General features: G+C 39.4%; 1 protein-coding gene across 1 annotated transcript in view; it reads left to right on the top strand.

Annotated features, from left to right (window-relative positions):
* Rnls (renalase, FAD dependent amine oxidase) overlaps positions 1 to 22,175 on the top strand; it is a 264,474-nt gene that overhangs the window by 217,188 nt on the left and 25,111 nt on the right. Inside the window, exon 6 of the mRNA XM_051146346.1 lies at positions 19,809 to 19,984. Within this exon, the coding sequence (XP_051002303.1) occupies positions 19,809 to 19,984 (176 nt within the window). The remainder of the gene's footprint in view (positions 1 to 19,808; positions 19,985 to 22,175) is intronic.

The raw sequence follows: 22,175 nt of genomic DNA, 5'->3' as shown, positions 1-22,175 counted from the left end.
CCCATAGGGCCTAATAAAAACTCCCATGAGACTTAGTGCCCTTCACCTTCCCTATTGCACACTGAGATTGACTGAAATCTGGAACTGGACCCTTCTCTTTAATATTCCTCTCTAACATGTATTTTCTATTATTTGCATAATGAAAACTGAATTTTAAAGTCTGTTCCCTAAAAGGTCAGTGCACGACACTGTTTGTTCTAAATCCCTTGCTCTCTCCACCCTTCTCTCAGATTTGGGTTCATTAAATCCTCAGTACGCACATCTGTTGCTACACTCCTATTCCACTTGCACCACCATCCCCAGCATGCAAAGTCCTGGACGATGAAGGACTCTAGATGCCTGCTTCTCTCCCTCTTGTGAATTACACTGAGATTCATGGTGCAAATCATGACAAGAACTTGTTATTAGAAACCTTAGGAAATCCAGCACTCCCTCACACAAGACCATTTAAACCTTAATATATGTGACCAAGAATGTGGGCCCTTGTCTGCATGTGGAGGAGGCGCTCCCTCCCGGTAAGCTTTGAGCTCCAATTAACATGAGTGGACCACCACCCCCAGACCCAAATGTGTTAAAAAGGTAGTTTGTTCCAGACCCTAACCCACACAAAAGGTGTCAAAAGCTGGCTCTTTGAAGGTGCTCTGGAGACAAGCCCCTGGAAGTGTCCTGGGAGTGTCTCCTGCTATTCAAGTAAGCTTAGTTTAAAAACCCTGAGGCTGGAAGGTTTGGAACGCACTCCCGATTTCTCCCCAGTAGCTCTCCCACCTTGTCTTTTTTTTTTTAAATCATTAAGCTTATGAATTAAAATCTAGTTCTTTGACTCTTGACTCTTATTTTAATCAGTGCAGTCTGGCCTTTCACAAGCCAGAGGCTCCCTTTCCCCTCTGGAAGGGATGCGGGTTCTTACTGTCTCAACCCAGCTGAGCATGGCTGCCCAGCGCCCGATCCCTGCTCAGAAGGCCTTCTTCGTGACTGGTTCTCAGGACAGCGCCTTCTTCAGCTAGCCTCCAGAAGGCTGAAGAAAACTCTGTGACCAGATTCTCAGCCTAGCCTCTCGGAGAAAGGAATCCACACAAGAATAATACTTTAAAAGTAAATTTGAATTCGCCTGAACAAATCTTTAAAAATTAAATGGTTCCAAATCCTGTGGGTACTAATTAAGCTATTGCCCCTTACACATGGCTTTCCACAGAACTGTGATACTTGTAAATTTTTTTATCCATTTTAGAACATACATGAAGCATCTATAGTATATCAACAACTGGAAGTGTAGTGCTTTTTCCTCATCATACTCAAAAAAATAGCTCATTTGCCCTCAAAAGTGGTCTAGGGGATAAGATTAAAAATCACAGGGAAAGCTTGAGGATTGAGGAAGCTCAGATGAAAGTATTTTCACCATGTTGGCTCCGTGGACCAGAAACTTGCACACTGATGGCAGCATAAAGCAGTCAGAGGAAGGGCGAGGCCGTCTTCTTTACTCAAACTGCTTTCCTAAAGAAAATGGTCAGATCTAAGTTTCTACAATATGTGAAAAATATAAAATACAATTCAGGGAAAGTGGGAACGTTACTGGGGATTACAGGCTCTCTTGCAGGTCTCCTTAGTCTCATAGACAAAAGAATTTAAAATAGGCTTACAAAGAAGCCCAAGGATAACTTTACTAGAATGTGTGAGAGAGAACAATGGGGCAAACTAGGGACCACAGCAGCTGCTGGGTGGAGAGAGTGGGCAAACAGAAGGGAGAAAGCCATGTTTCCAGAGTTGAGAGCTGAGAAAGCAGACGGTGGTAGTCTGGGCAGTGCAGAGAACAGTGCTCTCCAGAGAGGAAGAAGCCTAGCATGTCAGGGGCACTTGGCTTAGGACTTTGGCCATGTCTGAAAAGTGAGATATAACGTGGCAGTGGGGGTGTTGGGGTGAATTACACTTTCTGAATTAGAAAAACAAAATGGACAAGCTCCGCAGTGAGTTTTGTAAGCAACTATGGAATGCCTTGATCTTATATCTAATATCCTAAGTGTCATGTGACACTATTCCTGAGGAGTTGTCACCAAAAGTCTGCTCACCACAGGTAGGAAAAACTGTCAAATCAAAGGATGCCACTTAGGTCCAACTGGGTAAACCAATGAGTTTTATTAGGAATACCTTTAGAAAATGGGTAAAGGTTACTTGAGGGGCAGAAATGGCTCAAAGACAGCTGTATAGCACTGAAAGCCAACCTCAGCAAATGTGACAGCTCACAAATGCTATAGCTCACAGCTCAACAGGTTGGAGAGTGTCTTTTTGAGTCAGCTCAGTTGATTTGAACCTCTGCCAGGCAACTCAGCTGGTTTGAGAGTCTCTCAGCAGTCCTTACTGCCTATGTAAGCCATGATGGAGGAACATGGTGTATCTTATCAATTTCAGGGACTTCTTGAAGCTTTGAATTGTTGACTATCTGATTTTTAAGAAGCATCCTTACAGAATGGAATGAATAAATACTCTGCCCCCTTTAGAACATCTTGGGTTTTAAAGAGATTCCTTTCAGATAGAATGTTTTGTCTCAGACAAATTACTACCCAACAGTAGGGCTTGCAGATGCCCAGTTATCTGTAGAAATCATCCCCAGTGTTCCAGCCCAGGCCTTGTGTCCATCCTCCTGCTCCTTGGCCACACCTCTCTCCAGTGCTCCCAGATGTGGTGGAGATAGCTTGTTTACGATTCAAGGAGGCTGAATTGCTGGAGAATGTTCTCATTTACTTTCTTAGCTGGCTACACTCTCTGTGATTAGTTTTCCATTATTTACTGTAAAATTGTTTCCCAAATTTGTGTACATTTTTTTACATGGGCCCTTCAGGAAAACCTCATCTGAAACTGGAAGTCTGCGCTCTATGGCATTTCATCGTGTGGGGTTTCCCGGCATGTTTATATTTCACTAAATGCCCACCAGAATGGCCGTCTTACACAGAGCTGTTTAGAGGATATCCGTGTGCCTTGTTAAACATAATCTATCCAAACATATGTAGCTTTGGATAACAAGGATTACAAACATACATGTGCATTAGTTTTAAAGCTTCCCTTCCTAGAAGCCTTTATTTAAATTGGCAAATGCATACATCTACAGATTTGTTAGTGTTTGCTGACCTAGAGTAAACAAGTTAAAGATCCCTAACAAATTTTTACTGAAGAGAAAGTAGTAGGTATGTTAGCTTTTAAAAAGATGTATACATACATACATGTAACAACTGTTAAAGAGAAAGAGGCCATGGATTTGAAAAGAGCAAACTTGGGAAGGTTTGGAAGGAGGAAAGGGAAGAAGAAAATGGTGTAATTTACATGTCAATTTAAAAAGCTAGTCTTTCCTGTTTGGTGATGGAAAAGCTCCATTGTGGCACACACACACACACACGTAACATGGGTCTGTGACTGGCTGCAAGCATTCAGTGCTATGGCTTTTTTGTTTTTGTTTTTGTTTTGTTCTTTGTTTGTTTGTTGTTTTTTTGTTTTTGTTTTGTTTGTTTGTTTTGTTTGTTTGTTGTTTTTGTTTTGAGATAGGGCTTCTCTGTGTAGCATTTGCTGTCCTGGACTCACTTTGTAGATGAAGCTGGCCTTGAACTCACAGTGATCCGTCTGCCTCTGCCTCCCTGCGTGCTGGGGTTATAGACATGTGCTACCTCACCTGGCTGGCTTTTATTTTCTTATTTATTTTTTAATTCAGCACAATTGAAGCATTTTTATTAAGTCAGAATAAGCCTCTTTCATGACAGATTAGAATAATAAGCATAGTCTTCTATGTGGCTACCAATGTAGACAAATTTATACAACTTCCCCAAGTCTTGATTCCCCGATCTTCCAAATGCAAATTGGCCTAAAAGGATATTTCAAAAGAATTAATTCCACACTAGCTAAGCCTTTTATGAGGGTTGTGGTACAGTGAAAGGAAATCACACTCCTTTATAAGTTGTATCTACAAATGTTTCCACTTATATATTTACACATATGTATTTGAAGCCCACAGACTTTTTTTTTCTTATTCCTACACTTGATCTTAGACAAAAGACCGAGAAGCCATTTTTTTCTTATTCCTATAGAAACCCTGTAAAACGACCTTTACACACATCTGCAGGGCTTCTCCATACTCCATGAGACAAGAACAACTTTCAGGCCTAGCCTACTCTAGGGATGTCTGCTAAGGTAGAAGATAGATTTTTGTCTGTTACATCCTGCCTAGGTCCAGGGTCAGACCAGATTGGAGTGGTGAAAGAATGAAGGAATTTTAAAAGCCAAACACAGGCGCAGAAGAGCTGGACTTAGATGGTCTGGGCTCTCCAATGGAGAGGCCACAGCATCCAGGAAGCTTGGCGGGCTTATCTATGGTTGAACAGGAGGTAGGGTTGTTATATACAGCTAAATGGAGGAGAAAAGTTAGTCTGTCTTCAGGCTGTAAATACTTAGGGCGGAGGGGTATGGTGGACATTTTATACAGAAAGTTAGCACCTGGAGAGGTTTGGGTGTTGGTGAAGGACACTGTGCAAACTCCACCACAGGCCCCCAGGTGAGGTTCTCCGAGACAGCTGTAATCTGCGTTCCCACTGTGTTCCACCTCCTTCCTGTCTCTATCAGACAGCTTTGCTTTTACAAACTCATTCAGCACCTCAGGTGACCTAACTGATTAGTTAGCCTAAAGTGCTAAGATGTGGTTTAAAGGAGTTGAAATTTATTCCTTTGGGACAAGAAATATGAAGACACCAATGTAAAACTATAGAGAAAAAGTCACAAGGTGTTTCGAGAGGTTGGACTTCATTAGCCTTGAACATTGTGGCACTGCGTAGATTCATTGGAACTAATTCCCAGCTCTTACATGTGCCCAACTCCGTAAAATCCAGATTGCAACTATGACATCAATGAAAAATGTAAAACATGTGTAGGTCTCAATCTGTGTATTCATATGCCTCTTAGTCTTCAGGAAAGAAAAATACTGAATGTTGTTTGAAAGTACCTCCCCCTATACTATCAATGTCCACTATGAAGCGAGGGACAGTAATGCCTCAGTGATCCCAGTTCTCTGAAATGTAGTGGCTTTGGCCTGATTGACTAGGGGAGAGGGGTAGGCTGTTGGTTTGTTTTGAGCATTTACTGTGTGCCAAACCCCAAACTTCTCACTTTACACAGCTTTAACCTGCATAGTAATCCTGGGCTTTGTCAATAAGACAATGAAAAGATAGATCACGGGGAAAAAAAAAGTATGAAAATTCAGTTTGCATGTGAAAACACTATTTGCAAGTAACCAGCTGAATTAAAACTAAAATAGGCATAGCAGGAGCAGGGAGGAGCAGAAGTGGAAGAACACGAGGACACGAAAAGCTCCAGTGTACTACTGGAAGAAGTTAGTCAGCTGTGTCTAAAACGGGCTTTAATGTCTTTACTATTCTTTAACGCCCTTTGATTTTTATTTATGTGTATAGGTGTTTTTTCTGCATGTATGTCAGTTTGCCATGTGCCTGCTGCCCTCAGAGGTCAGAAGTGGGCATGGGGTCCCCTAGAACTTGAGTTACAGGTTTGTGTGGGTTGTATGTTGCCTTGTGGATGGTGGGAGTAGAACCTGGGTCCTCTGGAAAAGCAGCCAGTGTCCTTAAGCACTGAGCCATCTCTCCAGCCGCAGTGTGCTTACTCTTGGACTCAGCAATAATTTGCCCTACAGGTAGCTAAACGCAAGTGCAACAATGAGATAGGAATTAGGCTGTTTTGGCTTCTGTGACAAACTGCCTTAGACTTGTACACACTTATTAATAGCAAATTGCTTCCAGTTCTGGAGGCTGAGAAGTACGAGATGGAGACACAAGACACTATGTGGCAAGGACTCAACTTCTGACTCAAACACTGTCCTCTCTCCTCGTTCTCACACTGTGGAAAAGGGAAACAAACTCCTTTATAAGGGCACTGAGGCCATTCACAGGCTCTGCTCTATGACCTCATCACCTCCCCTAAAGTCCTACCTCCCAATACTGTCACACTGGTGATTAAATTTCCATGTATGAATTTAAGGACAGACATTCAGTCTCTGGAAGAATAAACATGTTCATTGCAAAATTGTTTGTAATAGTAGCAAGCTGTGAAAAAAATGTCCAGCTGTAAAAGATTAAATAGCAAACTCTGGTAATCCCAATATTATTAAACTAGATAGATGCCGATGAATGGATATAGAGCCCTGTAATATTTTTTATGTATAAAAATCCAGTTGAAAAGCAATGGCTATCGTTGGCTGACATTTCTACTTTCATATTGTGAGGAAGTGTTCAGGCTTACATGTAGGATATTTCTGAGTGGAAACCTGAGGAACTGTTGAGCACAACTATCTTTGCATAATAGAGTTGCAAGGTCTGAGGCCAAAGGTTATTTATCTCTTTTATGCTTTGGCCAAGTTTGCATAGCTTTTCATAGTGTTATCACTTAGATGAAAGCAAAGGTGATTCCATCCTATCATCCCTCACTCACGATCATAATAGACACTTGTTGACTCTGCTTAAAAATGGCATTTCAAAAATATGTTGGCCAAAACAGTTTTGCTGTTGTTTTCTGTAATGAATATTAGTACATCATACTCAATAACTCCATTGGAGAAACAGACACATCATGAGTAGCTGAGAGTCATTCAGCCAGTGAATGAGGAGATAGTATTTCTGGTGTAATTTCAGCTAATAAAATGGAAGGAAGGTGCCAAAGTGTCCATGCTAATGAATTATATATTATTTAAGATAGAAAGTTATAGTCCAGGATTTTCTGTAAGTCATAGATGGTGTAGCATAGTTTCCTAATAAATGTTAGATGCGATCTTCGGCAGGAAAGGATGGAAAATGACACTAAACTTCAGCTGTATTTCCTGTAATTTAAGACTGCCATTCCAAGCCACAGCCTTTTTCCCTTTTGTGATAGGCATTTTATCTTTAAAATAACTTAAGGACTTGTCAGGTAATCTTCGTGTATGATTGCCTGATGACAAGAACAAAATTTCCCTATTCACTCATCTTTAAGAATCTTTTTTGGGCTGTTCCCTTTCTCCTGTCACTTCTTTAGAAGGTGTTATGCTTGCCTCCCAGATGAAACTGAGCCACTCTCTTCTTCTGTTCTCGTGGACATTCAAACTGGGTGCTGTTATCAATTAATGAGCATATATTCTACCTACAGAAATGTAATATGGAAGAAAAAAGTGATATTTTCTCCCAAAAGATAGTGGAACAAAATGAAACACGCAAAGGAGAAACCTATAACACTATCTTCTTTCGAGGTCTAGTCCTTTTGAGAAGCACTTATTCCCTGAACTTTGCACTTTCGTAAAAACCATAAGCCTATGCTGGGTTGATATATATACACGCCATAGAAATTCCTGCAGTAGACAAGTTGGAGGTACTGAACTTATCTAGGACATGACTTGGGGAGAAAGAGCCAAATTTTAGTATTTGGTTGATACTTTTTAAAGCAAATAAACCCTGAAAGTGTTCCCTCTGTTCCTGATTTTGGACCAACAAGTAGGCACAGAACAGCAGCATGCTGCCAAGAATACAGGATGCCAAGACAGAATGCTATATGCACATTTGGCCTGCTAGAAAAGTGTGGAGGGTTTGAGGGAGGCCCAGGAGCATGTGTCAGTCAGCTGGAATCTCTGTCCCCGCCCTCGTCTTCTCCTTCTCTCTCTGTCATTCTCTCATCAAGGAGGAAGTAGAGCTTATGTGGAGTTTACAGATATGATTGGCTTCCTTCCTGTCAGAGTTGATGCTAGGTCCCTGGGCTGAATAGAAGAGAGCTACATTGTTAAGAGCAGCCCTTCCAGCAAAAGGACAAGGATAATTGACAGTTCACTCAAGTGGAGAGAGAGAAAATTACAACCATGTGCCTCTCGGCTTGCTGTGTAGTGCTTCACACAAGTTCACATGGATGTGTGACCCGAGCTTCAATCACTTACACCACCAGTATAATTCCACTTAGTGAGTGATGTTTCTGCGGTAACACTGTGCATGCTTCATCTCTTCCATGCTGAATATGCCATCCTGAAACACCTCATTCATGTGTCTAGTACTGCCAGACACTGCACTGAGCACACATATGCCCATCTAACGTGCCAGCGAAGAAGAAACGTGTTCACCCACTTCCTGTTCCTCTCAGTCCACAGCTGTGTCTGTGTCCTTAAGTGCTTTAGTCCTCTGCTTTTTCTCTCAGAGATGAAATTTAGAGCTGGCTTTTGGGGAATCCAACCGCTATCCCTTGCCACTGACAAAAATAAAATCTATCAGATGAAAAATCCCTGATGCATTTACATGTGAGTAAGAATTTTGGCTTTTAGTGCAAAGCAATGAGAGAAAATTTGGGGACAGAAATTCTGTGTGACCTAAGACTGAACATCCACATAGACTTCAAAATAGGAAACCAAAAATGACAAGTTGAAGTAGACTGGAGTGTTAATTTTCCATGCATCCAGGTTTCCAGGCAATTTTAGACTCTTTCACATCTCTCTGAGTTCCTGTGACTACACTGTAGACCTAATATAGTCTAGGATTTTGTTGATGACAATCATTTTCATCAACTGTCTATTACTATCAAATAATGCCAAGCTATTTTCATTATTGTGGTTGTACAATACATTTAAATATCACAAAGTCTTCGCTTGACTTTTTTTCCATCAAAAGAACCCCATATACTGTTACTGTTGACTTTTCCCTTTAGACATAGTGTCAGATCCAAATGGTAATATAGAACTATAGAATTAATTCATTAGTTTTCTTAGTAACTAAACTTAAATACAGAGAAATCTACTTAATATAAAAATGTTTTAACCTGACCAGTTTTTATGTAGTTCAATGTTTTTAATCAGGTAATTTCCCCTTCTTATTTGTAAGTCACTTGTCTATCTATCTTATTGCAATGACCAGAACAGTGTTAAATACTATTGGCTTTTCAAAGAATCTTTATAACTGAGTATATTCCATGTGTGTCTTTGTGGGTCTGGGTTACCTCACTTAGGATGATCATCTCTAGTTCCATCCATTTGCCTGCCAATTTCAAGATTTCCTAGTTTTTAATAGCTGAGTAATATTTCATAGTGTAAATGTGCCACAGCCTCTTTATCCATTCTTTGACTGAGGGACATCTAGGTTGCTTCCAAGTTCTGGCTATTACAAATAAGGCTGCTATGAACATGGTTGAGCATATGTCCTTGTTGTGTGCTGGAGCATCTTCTGGGTAGAGTCCAAGGAGTGGAATAGCTGGGTCTTAAGGAAGCCCTATTCCCAGTTTTCTGAGAAAGCATCAGATTGATTTCCAAAGTGGTTGTACAAATTTGCACTCCCACCAGTAATGAAGGAGTGTTCCCCTTTCTCCACATCCTCGCCAGCATGTGCTGTCACTTGAGTTTTTGATCTTAGCTATTCTGATGGGTGTAATATGGAATCTCAGAGTCATTTTGATTTGCATTTCTCTGATGACTAAGGATGCTGAGCGTTTCTTTAAGTGTTTCTTAGCCATTCGATATTCCTCTGTTGAGAATTCTCTGTTTAGTTCTAAGCCCCATTTCTTAATAAGATTGTTTGGTTTGGTGGTGTTTAATTTCTTGAGCTCTTTATATATTTTGGATATTCGCCCTTTGTAAGATGTAGGGTTGGTGAAGATCTTTTCCTAGTCTGTAGCTGTCATTTTGTTCTGTTGACAGTGTCTTCTGACTTACAGAAGCTTCTCAGCCTCATTAGAGTCTTCATTTAGTGGGGGATTGGGATAGATGCTGGGATTTCCTATTGGGACTCCAGGTGAGAGAAGTATGAGAGAATGGGGAAATGGAAGGACCTAAAGGGTCCTGGAATCCTACAAGAAGAACATGAAGGCTAGCAATCTGGACCCAGGATGGTCTGCTTAGACTACTGTACCAACCAAGGACAGTGCATGCGGTAAACCTAGACTCCCTATTCAGATCAAGCCTATAAAAAACACATTCTCCACAGTTGTGTGCAGAGGGGCCACTGACTCAGACATAAACTCTGGTGCCCCCTGTTTGACTACTTTCCCTTGGTGGGGAGGCCTGGTGGCACTCAGAGGAAGGGTAAGCATGCTACCAGGATGAGACCTGATATGCTGTGATCATATGTTGGGGGAGGAGGTCCCCTTCTGTCATAGGCCTAGGGGAGGGGAAGAGGGTGAAAGAGGGAGGGAGGGGGTAATGGGAAGATATAAGTGAGAGGTTAACAATTGAGACATAATCTGAATAAATTATTTAAATAAAATTTTATTTTATTTTTTTATTTTTTACATATACATATATATTATACCACATATATACAATAAACTACCTATAGCAATAATAACCATGACACAATCAGGAATTATATAAATGTTACATTCTTAGTGTTTTGGCTATTTGTGTTTGACAGCCTTGAAGAAAGCATCTTTCCTATCTTGGTACTTCTAAAATTCTGAATGTAAATGAATCTCCATCACATCTTATCATTATCAACTTAAAACATCTATCTAGACCTAAAAACATCTTAACCCCTAAACAACTAAGCTTCATTGTCAAACTAAGCTACCTGGTCTTCAACTCCATCAGAGACTTGAGAAGGAATAAACTTGATTACCTGAGTATGCCTGCAGTGCAGGTTAGTAGCTTTCCAAATGAGAAGGTGCAGAGACAGTTTGCTACCTGAATAGTCACCCAAAACTCTATTATTTTGGAGCATCTTCATTAGCCTTCGGTCCCAATAGATCTGACAGACTTATTTGTGAGGCAGGAATTGTTGAGGGCTTGCTTACCCTGTCTTGGCAGAGTTTGGCCATCGACTCTGCCTGCATCCAAGCTTGCCCATTTTTAGGCAGAATTCTGTCTGTGGTAGAAATGAGGACATTTTTCCCAGTGGCTTGTTTGCCACATTTGAAGCCATCTCCATAAGGAGGTTCTTTGATGATCATTATCTTCTTTGAGGTAGCTGGGTGTTGCCTGGAGTTAACCTGTCTCATTGCCAGTGAATCATTAAAATAATAAAACATTTTTAAATGCCATATTCTGTATGTGTCTGAGGTTTTTGAAGACCTTATCTAACTGTCCTTCTTTATCTTTCTATAGAATCATATCTATCTGCCACACCTAAGATGTATATTGTTGTGATAAAAGTAGACTAGTGATTGACATGACCGTGATTTGATCAGCTAACAATTAACTTGTATAACTTATTTATCCTAAACAGCCTGCAATAGCACTTTCAAAGTGTTGGAAGTAAACCTTGTATTATAATTGAGTTATATGGGTACAATACCTCATATTAGAGTGGAAAGATAGATAGATAGGTAGAAAGATAGATAGATAGATAAATAGATATAGTGTGTGTGTATGTGTGTGAAGAATGAACTTACATTTGAATTCTATAACACTATATCTAGAATTAAACTTATTTTGCATCTATATACAAAATTCTATACCAGTGATTTAAAAATAACCTTGTGAGTGACAGTTGAGGCATTAAGTTGAGGAGCAGATTCACTAATCTACTTTTTGTTCTATCTTCCCTATATGTTTCTATATTGCCCCTTCTTTCTTTTCAACCCCTATCTCCAAACCTAAGAATGTAAGGTAAGAGCAAAGAGAGACATTGCTGAATCTAATGTTGTTTTCTTTCTAAATAAGACCAATAATACTTTTAACCAACTCCCATTGATAATAACCTTCTAAAACCCAAGAACGCAACCAAAAACCTACCTGACCCCCCTTAAAGGAAATTGAGCATTGTTCTCTTAAGGTTTCTTCTGGCTGATTTTGGATAAGTAATACCTACTAGGGGCCCAAATAAAGTTGAGGAAATGGTTAAACAAGCTAGGAATCACAATTGTGGTCCAGTTTCTAAATGTTAAAAAAGTCCAGGCTTAATTAGAGTTCCAGTCTGAAATTCTGGACCAATTGGTATTGGAAGCTTTCTTTGAAAGTGTCCTAGGAGCTGTTTTATTCTCATGAGAAATGGCAACTGAAGCACTTGGTGCTAGAACATGAAGGATACAGGATGTCGATGTCCAGCATGCTGGGAGGAATGCATCCTGCCATGTCTGATCAAACGTTAGTGTCTGGTTCTTTTGTTCTGAAAACATATACTTTCTCAGAAGCATTATACAGTCCTAAAATTATAAGTGTATAAAGTGTGCATGATGCATAGAACAATTAAAGCTGGTTTTCTGCTCTTTGTATGAGCAGAAAAAGAGACATCTCTAAATCTTCATTCATGCCATATGAAGAATGGCATCTAATAATAATTCACAGGGGTTCTGTACCCAAAAAGAAGCATTGTCTATACCTAGACATCCATGTCTCAGCCAGCCTCAGAGCTATTCCCATATAGTGGGATTAGCAATATAAGTTACCTGCTTGTTCTGCAGTTTAAATTCTTCACATCCTAATTGTATCCCCCTCCCTCATTCCCTCCCCATCCCCTCTCCCTCCCTCACCTCCTCTCCCTCCCTCCCTTAGTACTCAAAAAGAGGAGCCCTCTTCCCCTAACATCTGACCTCAGCCTATCAAGTCTCATATATACTACCTGCAACCTCTTCCTCGGTAGCCTGGCAAGGCCTTCTTGCCATAGGGAAATGATCAAAGTTCGGAGGCCAGAGTCCATGTCCGAAATAGTTCCTACTCTCCACACGTGGGATCCACAAGGACACTGTGCTACTACATCTGAGCAGAGGGTCTAGGTCCACATCATACATGGTCTTTGTTTGATGGTTCAGTCTCTGTGTTGTAGTGTAGTTATCCTGTATTATGTGGCTAATATCCGCTTATGAGTGAGTATATACCATGTGTATCTTTCTGGGTCTGGGTTATCACACTCAGGATGATCTTTTCCAGTTCCATCCATTTGCCTGCAGATTTCAAATTTTCCTTGTTTTTAATAGCTGAATTATATTCCATTGTGAAGAATCTTTATTATTAATGTTGCTAGAAGAGTCTACATTATTTCATTTTAAAATTCAATTAAAACAATAAACAAAATTCTACCTCATTGTGAGAAGGTCTCTTTTTTACATGTTATCTTTTATTTCTCATAAATTTATATTATATGACAATAATTATCTATAATATAAATTGAGATCATCGCACTTTACCTAATTGTACCTATTAACATGATATAGTAGATAAGTCATTGGGAAATCTGTGTGGGTCTTGATGGAATTTGCTCAGTATCGGTGAGCTCACTCATGCTAGGCAAGTGCTCTGTCACTGCACAGTACACTCAGCATCTTTTTTTTCTTAATGAGAGGCAAAGTCTCATTGAGGCACCTGGGCTTGCCTTGGGCTTCCAGTCTTTCTGCTTCAACCCCCTGAGTACTGGGCCACCTTTGACCCAGTGATGACTTTTTAAAATAAGTATGGTTGGTGAAGATTATAAATGTTTTCTATAATTATATGGAAGAATGGTCTGTATTTTGGTATACGTACCTGTATCTGTAAGTGTGTGTGTGTGTGTGTGTGTGTGTGTGTGTGTGTGTGTGTGTGTGTGTAAAACCACCTTAAAATAGTTTGATCATTTGAAAGAAATCACAAGTAGAACAACCAGGTCCTGAGGTTGGCATCAGGGTTTCCTTTCAATTAATTTATTGACTGTTTTCAGTTTCCTTTGTGTTTCTTGGTTGGCATTCATTTACTTTTTGCTTGAATGGGCTTTGATATGTTTTATTTTCAAGAACAATTGTATTCTTTATTTTATGATTTAAAAGCATCTAGCTTAAGTCCTCCACTTTTATGCCTTTAAGAGTTTCTCTATGTCTGATATATCCTGTCTGTCAGAAAAACACAGCTGAGATGTGTGCCTGTCTTCAAGTAGAATGGAAAATAACAGGAAAAGAAAAAAGAACACATCTCCCCTGAGATGCCAAAACCACAGATCTACCCTGAGGTAGATTTGGTGCCAGAATTCATTCTGCCAGAATACTGCATAAATCTAGTTAAAGTGGTCATAGGCTATATTACCCATAGGTATCTAGCAGAAATAAAAGAAGATCTGGGAAGGAACACTTTAAAATCAGGTTTAAAGAAATTGCAAGATAAAATTCCTAGGAACCTTCTCCAAAATGGTGTGTGTGTGTGTCTGTCTGTCTGTCTGTGTGTGTGTGAATGTGTGTGTATAATATGTAAATATATAGGGAAATATATATGTATATATACATTAAAAACACACACAAAGTTTATGCCACCATGATCACTAGTAACTCTAAATTTTAAAAAATCATAGCCAATTTTATAAAGCCTAAAATGTAATAATAATCTGCCACCCTATAGAATATGCCTTAAAAATGAGAGAGCACTGGTAGTATGCTTGAGGAAAAAAGATCATGGAAATTCAAGAGAACCCAAATAAAACTTTTTCTAATAAGAAATCATGTGAGCTTGAAATTCAAAGGACAAGTGAAACATGAAATTAAACAGAGATATGTGGGAAATGGTGAACTGATAAATAAATCAGAAACAGAATGTGTTTAGAACTTTACAATGGCGAGATCAAAATAGGAAATGTTTAAAATGGAGTGAAGACATAAGAATGGGATGAGGATCTCAAGCCTATTTAGTTGGATTCCCATGAAAGGCATATATGCAGCACAGAGAGAGGGAAAACTGGGAGAAGCAGAGTGAACAGTTTCCAAGGCTACTGAGAAAGCTGAGTCCTTGTATTCTGAAAATCACGCGTGAGTTTATAAAAAATGTGAACAAAATTTAAAGTTCAGGAGATCCAAATAAAACTTCAAAACACCAAGGCCATATTACCTGCAATGACCCAAAGTCAAATTAAGGATTGATTTCTAGACGCTAACCTACCCTGAAATCACATCTTTAAAAACACAGTGGCGACACTCTGAGTTTATTGTAGTACAACAGCAGAACTCATAGGTCACAAATGAGCGTTATGATCCTGCTGTGAAATCAGAACCTGAGAGTAACCGCCTCCAGGGTGCCATCATTTCAGAAGCCTTAAAATAAGATACTTGGAGAGAGGAAAGAGGCACAGTGGGGAGATCTGGTGTCCAAGAAGGAAGCATGGGTGCATCTGAACCAACAGTGCAGAGTAGAATTAATCCTGGGCGGTAGGAACACAGACATCAGAGCTGAGCTGAAGTATTTTTGAGATTTTGATATTATCAGGAAAGGATAAAGATGTTAACTTGCTTTTGACATTAAAAATAATATGAATATCTAAGTGTACAAAAATCTTTTGCAGTTATAAATAAATATGTAAACTTCCAAACTGGGGGAAATAGAATAAAAGGAGATAGAGAAAGCACTTCAGTTGGGGAACAAAAGAAGCTTGCTACACAAACAGGAGGAGGTGAGATCACAGCCCAGCCTCCACATCAGATTCTGGGCATGTTCACAGACACCATTATCTGCATTGCTGAGGAGGTGGGGACAGCTGGATCCTGGGGGCTTGCTGCCTTGCCTGGCTCGCTACCTGATGAGTTTCAGGTTTAAAAACAGGCCCTGTCTCAACAGCTAAGATGGAGAGTGATTGAAGGAGACTCCTGATGTCACCCTCTTGTCTCCACATGCACACACACTCATGTTCACACTGCGCCCATGCTAACACATACCCTCACACCACACAGAAAAAAGTAAAATATGTATAACAAAAAGATCATCTTTTTACAATTTTCAAAAGCAACCAATACTGAAAAACATCAAATATAAAGAAAAAAAATAAGATTTCAACTCAAAAACAATTCTAGATACTTAAAAGTTTCAAAATATCTTATTAAAATGTTCAAATATCAGGAAACTAGTAGTGTAACATCAATAGAAAGCAAAAAAAAAAAAAAAGCAGTCAATTGTCAGAATTTAGTTGATAAGACTCTCAAAGTTAATGATATTATACTATTGTAAAATGTTAATTCAAAGGAGAAGACTTGTGGGCAAACCACTTGCGGTACAAGGGTGAGGACTGCTCTTGGGTGCCTAAGACCTCCTTAAACTCTGAGTGCTATGGCACATGCCTGTAGTCCCATCGCTGACAAGATGGGAGGCAGAGACAGGCAGGTGAAGGCAGGTAACACATATGAGAAGAAAAGGAGTTACAATCATCTAACGAATGGCAGGACTTCTAAAAATCAAAAGGCAGATACTGCTTATTAGATAAAATCGTTACTTAGAGGGAGACTTGGATCACTGAACTCCAGGGCGTTGGTTGAGACTGTCGTTTTCTTTGAACAAGCCACTAGCAGGTACCCTTACAACTCTGACAGGGGGTTTGCTAAACAGACCCAGGCTCCTTACCAGATTCACAACTTGAATTGTGTCACTGTGGGTCAAGGGTGGCAAGCAGCCTTCAGTCCTGGGCAAGCTAAGTCCTGTTGAGGATGGCAACCTTGAAATCCTGTGACACAGTTGTATACAGGGAGGGTTTTTGGTTGTTTTTCCTGCCTTCCTGGCCGCCACTGATCTCTGTCTTTCTCATGTGTTTTTATAAATATCCAGGCACTCAAATCTCTTAACCCTCATTCAATTAAAACCCTTCTAAACAGGAAATTGGAGGCACTCTCACTCACCAGTGCTCCTAGGTACCTTTAGAAGCATCGGGAGACTTAACCCAGAGATCAATTTGTTCAAACTCTCTGTAACCATAGCCTACTACTGAAAAACTAAATGTGTGGGTTGTTTGTTTTGTTGTTGTTGATTGGTTGTTGATTGTTTTATCACTTTTGCAAGACAATTCTTTCTTTTGTGCAGAATTTAGCAATTAGAATTATAAGCAGAACTACATTTTGCTATCAAAAAATATTTTTTCTCAGTTCTCTAGTATTATTCTTACCCTTACCTATTGATATTGACTGCTTCTGTCTACCAAACTTTAAAAAAAAATAGAAAAAGAAAAGAAAAAGAAAAAGCAGAAGACACCTGAAGACCAACAATCAAAATTGCCTTTTAACCACACATGTTCATGTATGACCTCAGGTGCACAAACACATACATACACAAAAGGTAATTAAACATCTAAAAAGTTATATTAAAAAGCAGGTGTAGCATTTGAGAGGCTAAACAACGCATGCGGCCACTTGACAGATTTTAATACATCATCTAGGTCACCTTTTCCCAAAACAATTTAGGACAAACTTTGTTTCTTTTGTTAACTTTTTAGTTTAGTTAATAAAATAAAGGTCTCATCATGATAATGTCATAGACATACATACACACGTGTGTGTTTATGTATGTATGTATGTATGTATGCCATGTCATTGCCTTCCCCTGTCCTTTCTCCTCCATTCTTGCTAATCCCTCATCTTACCCCCGTAAAGCTGCTTTTATGCATTCTAGTAACTTATACATATATGTGTGTATACTCATGTCTACAATCTGCATATAAAAGAAAACCTGCAATATTTTGTCTTTTCCTCCAGTGCCATCTCTTGTCTCCTCTTTAACCCTAAACCCTAATAACATATTTGTGACTTTTTTTTTTTAACTTTTCTGTTTCCAAATCTTGGTTGTGTTTAAACTCTAGTTGACTCTTCGTATTTCTTTTTTTCACTTTAGCTTCACAAAGTGACTTTTAGTTTTGAGGTTGGAGTCATTTTCTCTTAAGCTTCTTCTTTACGCTAAATTTTAATATGAATTCTCAAATTTTGTTCAATTCCAGGAATAAAAAGCAATCAGGTTGTTCTCTGTTTCTCGTGATTATACAAGAGACATTTTAGTTCAGTCTTAGGACTCCTTTTTGTATTGCTGTCCTAGGAGGAGATGGCTATTGTAGCTGGGCAATACTTGTCAGGCACCACTGCTAGTCTTAGTGACTGGAAAAGAGTGCCTCTTGATGGTCAAAGCATGTCTATCATCCATGTCCCTTTAAAGCCTGCCAGTGTTGGCAAGCAGAGCTCTAGCCTCCTGCTTCACAGAACTGATGAGGTAACTTTCTGTCTCTAGGAAGATCTGGTATCACATATAGATGGAGGATGACATTGCACCCCTTCGCTGTGACTGACAGATAATAAATTTATTAACTGACACATTAATAATGCCTGCCATCTTAGGTACTTTTCCTGTTGCTGTGATAAAACACCCTAGCAAATGAACTCAAGTGAGGAAGGGGCTATCTTGACTCACAGTTCAAGGTGCAGTCCATCATGGTGGGAGACTTTGGGCAGCAGGACTGTAAGCAGCTGGCCACGTTGCATCTGCAGCAGGAAGCAAAGAACAGTGACTAGAGGTTCACAGCTAGCTTCCATCACACTGCAAGGCAGCAGGATGCAGAGGATGTCTCGCTGTGCAAGCATTCCCTGAAAGAACTGGCAGTTTCGCACCGATGTGTCTTTGTCCAGTGCCAGTGAAGTGTGCACTCACAGGTTAGAGGCTCAGCATCCCAGGGATGTTGTCTCTGTGCCTTAGCTAGGATGTTCCTCTCATGGTGAGGTGAGCAGTGAATAACCTGATTCACCATGACATTTCGGGCACAGTGTTTCCATTCCTTCCCAACCTCGTACATGTGATACAAGTGAGGGTATGTGCAGACACTGACTGCACTCTCAAAGGCTTGTAGCATTTTGAGACTATGCCCTTATGTTTATTTTTAAAATTCATAAACCAGGCTTCCTTGAGCTAAGTGCAATGGAGTAATAGTTCTTTCATTAAAAATAACTCATAGCTTTAATTTGAGCAACACCTAGGAGTGTTGTCCTTTTAGCTGATTTATTATCTTCATCCTGAATTTAGTTCTAGGAAGCATCTACTTTATATATTATTTGAGCTATATTATAACCCTAGGTAGGTACACGCTTATTATGATTTTTTTTAAAAATCTCTAAAATGTAGAGAGGCTACTTGGGAATATGTTAATGCCATCCAGTATTTAATTTTGTATGTAGAATTGAATCAATATACCTCAAATAGTATGACATTTTATAATACAAAATTAGAAACATTTTAGATTTAAGTTGCCAACTCATCAGTGCCTTACTATATACATGACTATATTCTTTATAGCCTTCTCTTCAATATTATTTAAACCAAATATATTTTCATGTTTTTTCCAAGGTTGTATTTCCTAATGGCTTAGTTGCCTAAATGCCTTTCACATAAATGCCTTATGTTCTTCCAAATAATGAAAGATACAACCAGGCACTTATTTTTTATAATCATGAAAACACAGAAAAAATAAATTCAGTGACAAATAAAAATGGGGAGTTACAGATAGAACATACTTTTATTTCTGTTGTCAACTGAAAGATAAAGAAGTCTAGAGGCGCACTATACTGTTGCCACTTAGGAGGGTGAAGGGGATGATCTCAAGTTTAAGGCCTTATCTCACATAAACACAAAAGACACAAGAAATAGTATTAGAGGAATATTCTGATTTCAACAAGATAATTTTTCCAAGGTGCTAAGCATAGTATAGAATTGTTATAGTTGTAGTAAGATATTTTTCAATCTTTCTAACATAAATATCTTTTCGAACCTCTATTTAATTCTCAGAACTTAACAAAACAGGATAAATAAATATGTATTATTAAAGGCTTACAATTTAATAATAAGAGAAATACTAAGAAATTTAACTGTACCTAGGACAATAGTTATTAAGGGTCCTTATTGTTCCTTTCAGTTCCTTAACAAGAACACATGACTTGTTTTCTAAAGTACATTTTCAGCCACCTTCCTCCCCAGGAGAGCTGAAGCTGGCTCAGAAACAGCCTAAGGTACATCGCAGACATTAGTCTCTGTTTTTCCTCCATTACTGCCTGATTACTATGATCACTTTTGAGCTTTGGATTCAAACTCTGGGCTATGCTCCTGGGTTCCCTGCTTTAAGATGTAGCTTCCTGTTCCTCTCACACTGCAGAGTCATCGAAATTTGGTCCATCCCTGGTGATCCACACCACCGTCCCATTTGGAGTTACACACTTGGAGCACAGCGAGGAGGATGTGCAGGAGTTAATCACCCAGCAACTGGAAAACATTCTTCCAGGTTTGCCTCAGCCAGTGGCTACCAAATGCCAGAAGTGGAGATATTCACAGGTAACCAGAGGACATAGTGGCAAAACAAAGCATCTTCTGAGTCGGCTAGTAGCACTGACATCACTGTACCCTCTGCTGTTCTCTAGAAGAAATGAGTGATGGAATCTTTGAAGCTCATATGGGCTCGTCCTACACATGTGTAATTTCTATAGGTGTCATTGTCATGCTATTCCTCAATGAGATCTTCATGTCACTTTTACCAGTTTTGTCCACATCCCAGCACAGCCTGAATTTCTGGGGTTTCTTACACAGGCAGGACAAGTGATATATCCAATGGCAGCTGTTTCGTTCTGTGGCTGTATGGTAGCCACTTCCACTACCCGGAGCTTTGCAGTGTATCTCGTTAACACTGTGTGCGTATTTAGTTACCATGATTTTCTTTTTATTGAGTTTCTACTTCAGTTTGAGTGGTGACAGCAGAGGTCTTCCGTGAGTAACTCTAGAACCCTGAGCTGCGCTGCCTTCCTGGGAAAGATGACCCTGCTTATCATTCTCCTAGGCTACTTTAAAGCTCTTAATACCGAGTAAATCTTGACCTAAACACACACACACACACACACACACACACACACACTTTTACTAGAGTTGGAATCCTGTTCACGGAAACATCTCTGGATGTGTAAACTCAGTTGTGAAGTCACTTGGGGGTCAGCGAAGAAAAGGGCTGATAGAGTGAAGACGAAAAGCCCCAAAGACGGGTGTTTTCTCTCCTAAGGGTGCTGAGCCCATTGATTAACAGATTTGTGAGCAGTATGGGTTATCCAAGCTGTAAAGCCTTCAGGAAAAGTGCTGTTATGGGAAATCTCAGCAGATTTTTGTATGTTTTAAAGGGCTTTCCAAATCAGAGGAAATAGTAAATTACCCACTAAAATATTACAGCAGGTCTGTGTTTACCCATATCTTCTCAAGTTAAATTACACAGTGAACCTCTGGAGGAAATATTTACTTAAGCATGTCGTAGTCACTTTAAAAGACTTTGCTCTTTCCTTTTAAAAGCATTGAAAAGTCTCAACAGCTAATGCCTCTAAATGATATTTGTCTCAATTTTACCTTGACTTGAAAAAGAAGTCAGGGAAAAGAACCTTGTTATAATTTGAAACTGGGTGTATCGTACATAAGTCATTTTGTCTATAGAAAATACTCCTTTAAAAGAACTGTAGATGGTGAATTTTGTGTATGTGCCTTTGTCATAAACAATTTACTAATAGACTAAAAAATAGTTTTTAAATCTACTAATTTTTTCAATTTTATATAGTATAAAATTAGCCTTGTTCTAATCATAAAACAACCTATTCAGAGTTGTACAATATCACATATTTTCATCAAAGGATTATTTTGAACACAGTGTATATCCAAACTCTAGCAATGGTCTTTGTTGCTATGTGGATGTTGAAATCATTTCATTGCATTTATAATTCTATAGACAGAGACGCTACATTAGCTGCAAAGCCTGAAAGAAGACAGGCTTTAGAGCCTATGTTGCCTACTGTTTGCATACTTCTCCAGGGTCATGAACGCCAGTCTACAAAGAGTAACATGGTCATTTGTGGTAAACCTCGAACCTATCTATCTACAGTCGAAAAAGGAATGGCCAATGAAGGTAAAGAAATGTAAGATACTTTACCAGTTTTCAGCTAATCTTCTCAAACAGTGCTCTGCAAAGGTCCATCTGAGCGTTTAGAATTTGGTGGAGAAGTGTGCGCTCTAGGATTTGCCATCATGGTACAAATCTAAATTAATCAGTGTACATTTCTGTGAAAGTGGCTACAATACAGCATTAGAGTGATGAGAAGAATAATGTGAACAAAAGCCACAAAAGACAGAGAAGCAGAGGCAGTGCTCCTGAGGAGGGACACACCCAGTCTCCATCTAGACCAGGGCCCTCCCTGGCTTCCTTTTCTTTGTCTCTCCTCTCTTCTCTTCTTTCTGTCCTTCACACACTGTCTCATTCCCCTTCTTTCTCTGAAAAACAAAAAGTCAGAGCCCTGCACACCTTTATAGTATGAAAGTTTTGATAGAATATAGAGCTAGAATCTCTGCCCCAAACGTCAATACTTTCTCTCCATTAGTTTCTCTTCTTCCTTTTCTTTCATGGCACTCTAACTGTATCTTGGCACTAAGTGCTAAACAGAGGTGGAGCAGATGGGCTCAAAGCTCTGCAACTCAAAGGCATGATCGTACTTAATGTCAA

This window comes from Acomys russatus, chromosome 5 (assembly GCF_903995435.1).
Source record: "Acomys russatus chromosome 5, mAcoRus1.1, whole genome shotgun sequence".
NCBI classification, from domain to species: domain Eukaryota; kingdom Metazoa; phylum Chordata; class Mammalia; order Rodentia; family Muridae; genus Acomys; species Acomys russatus.
This window is presented reverse-complemented; position numbering and strand designations above follow the sequence as displayed.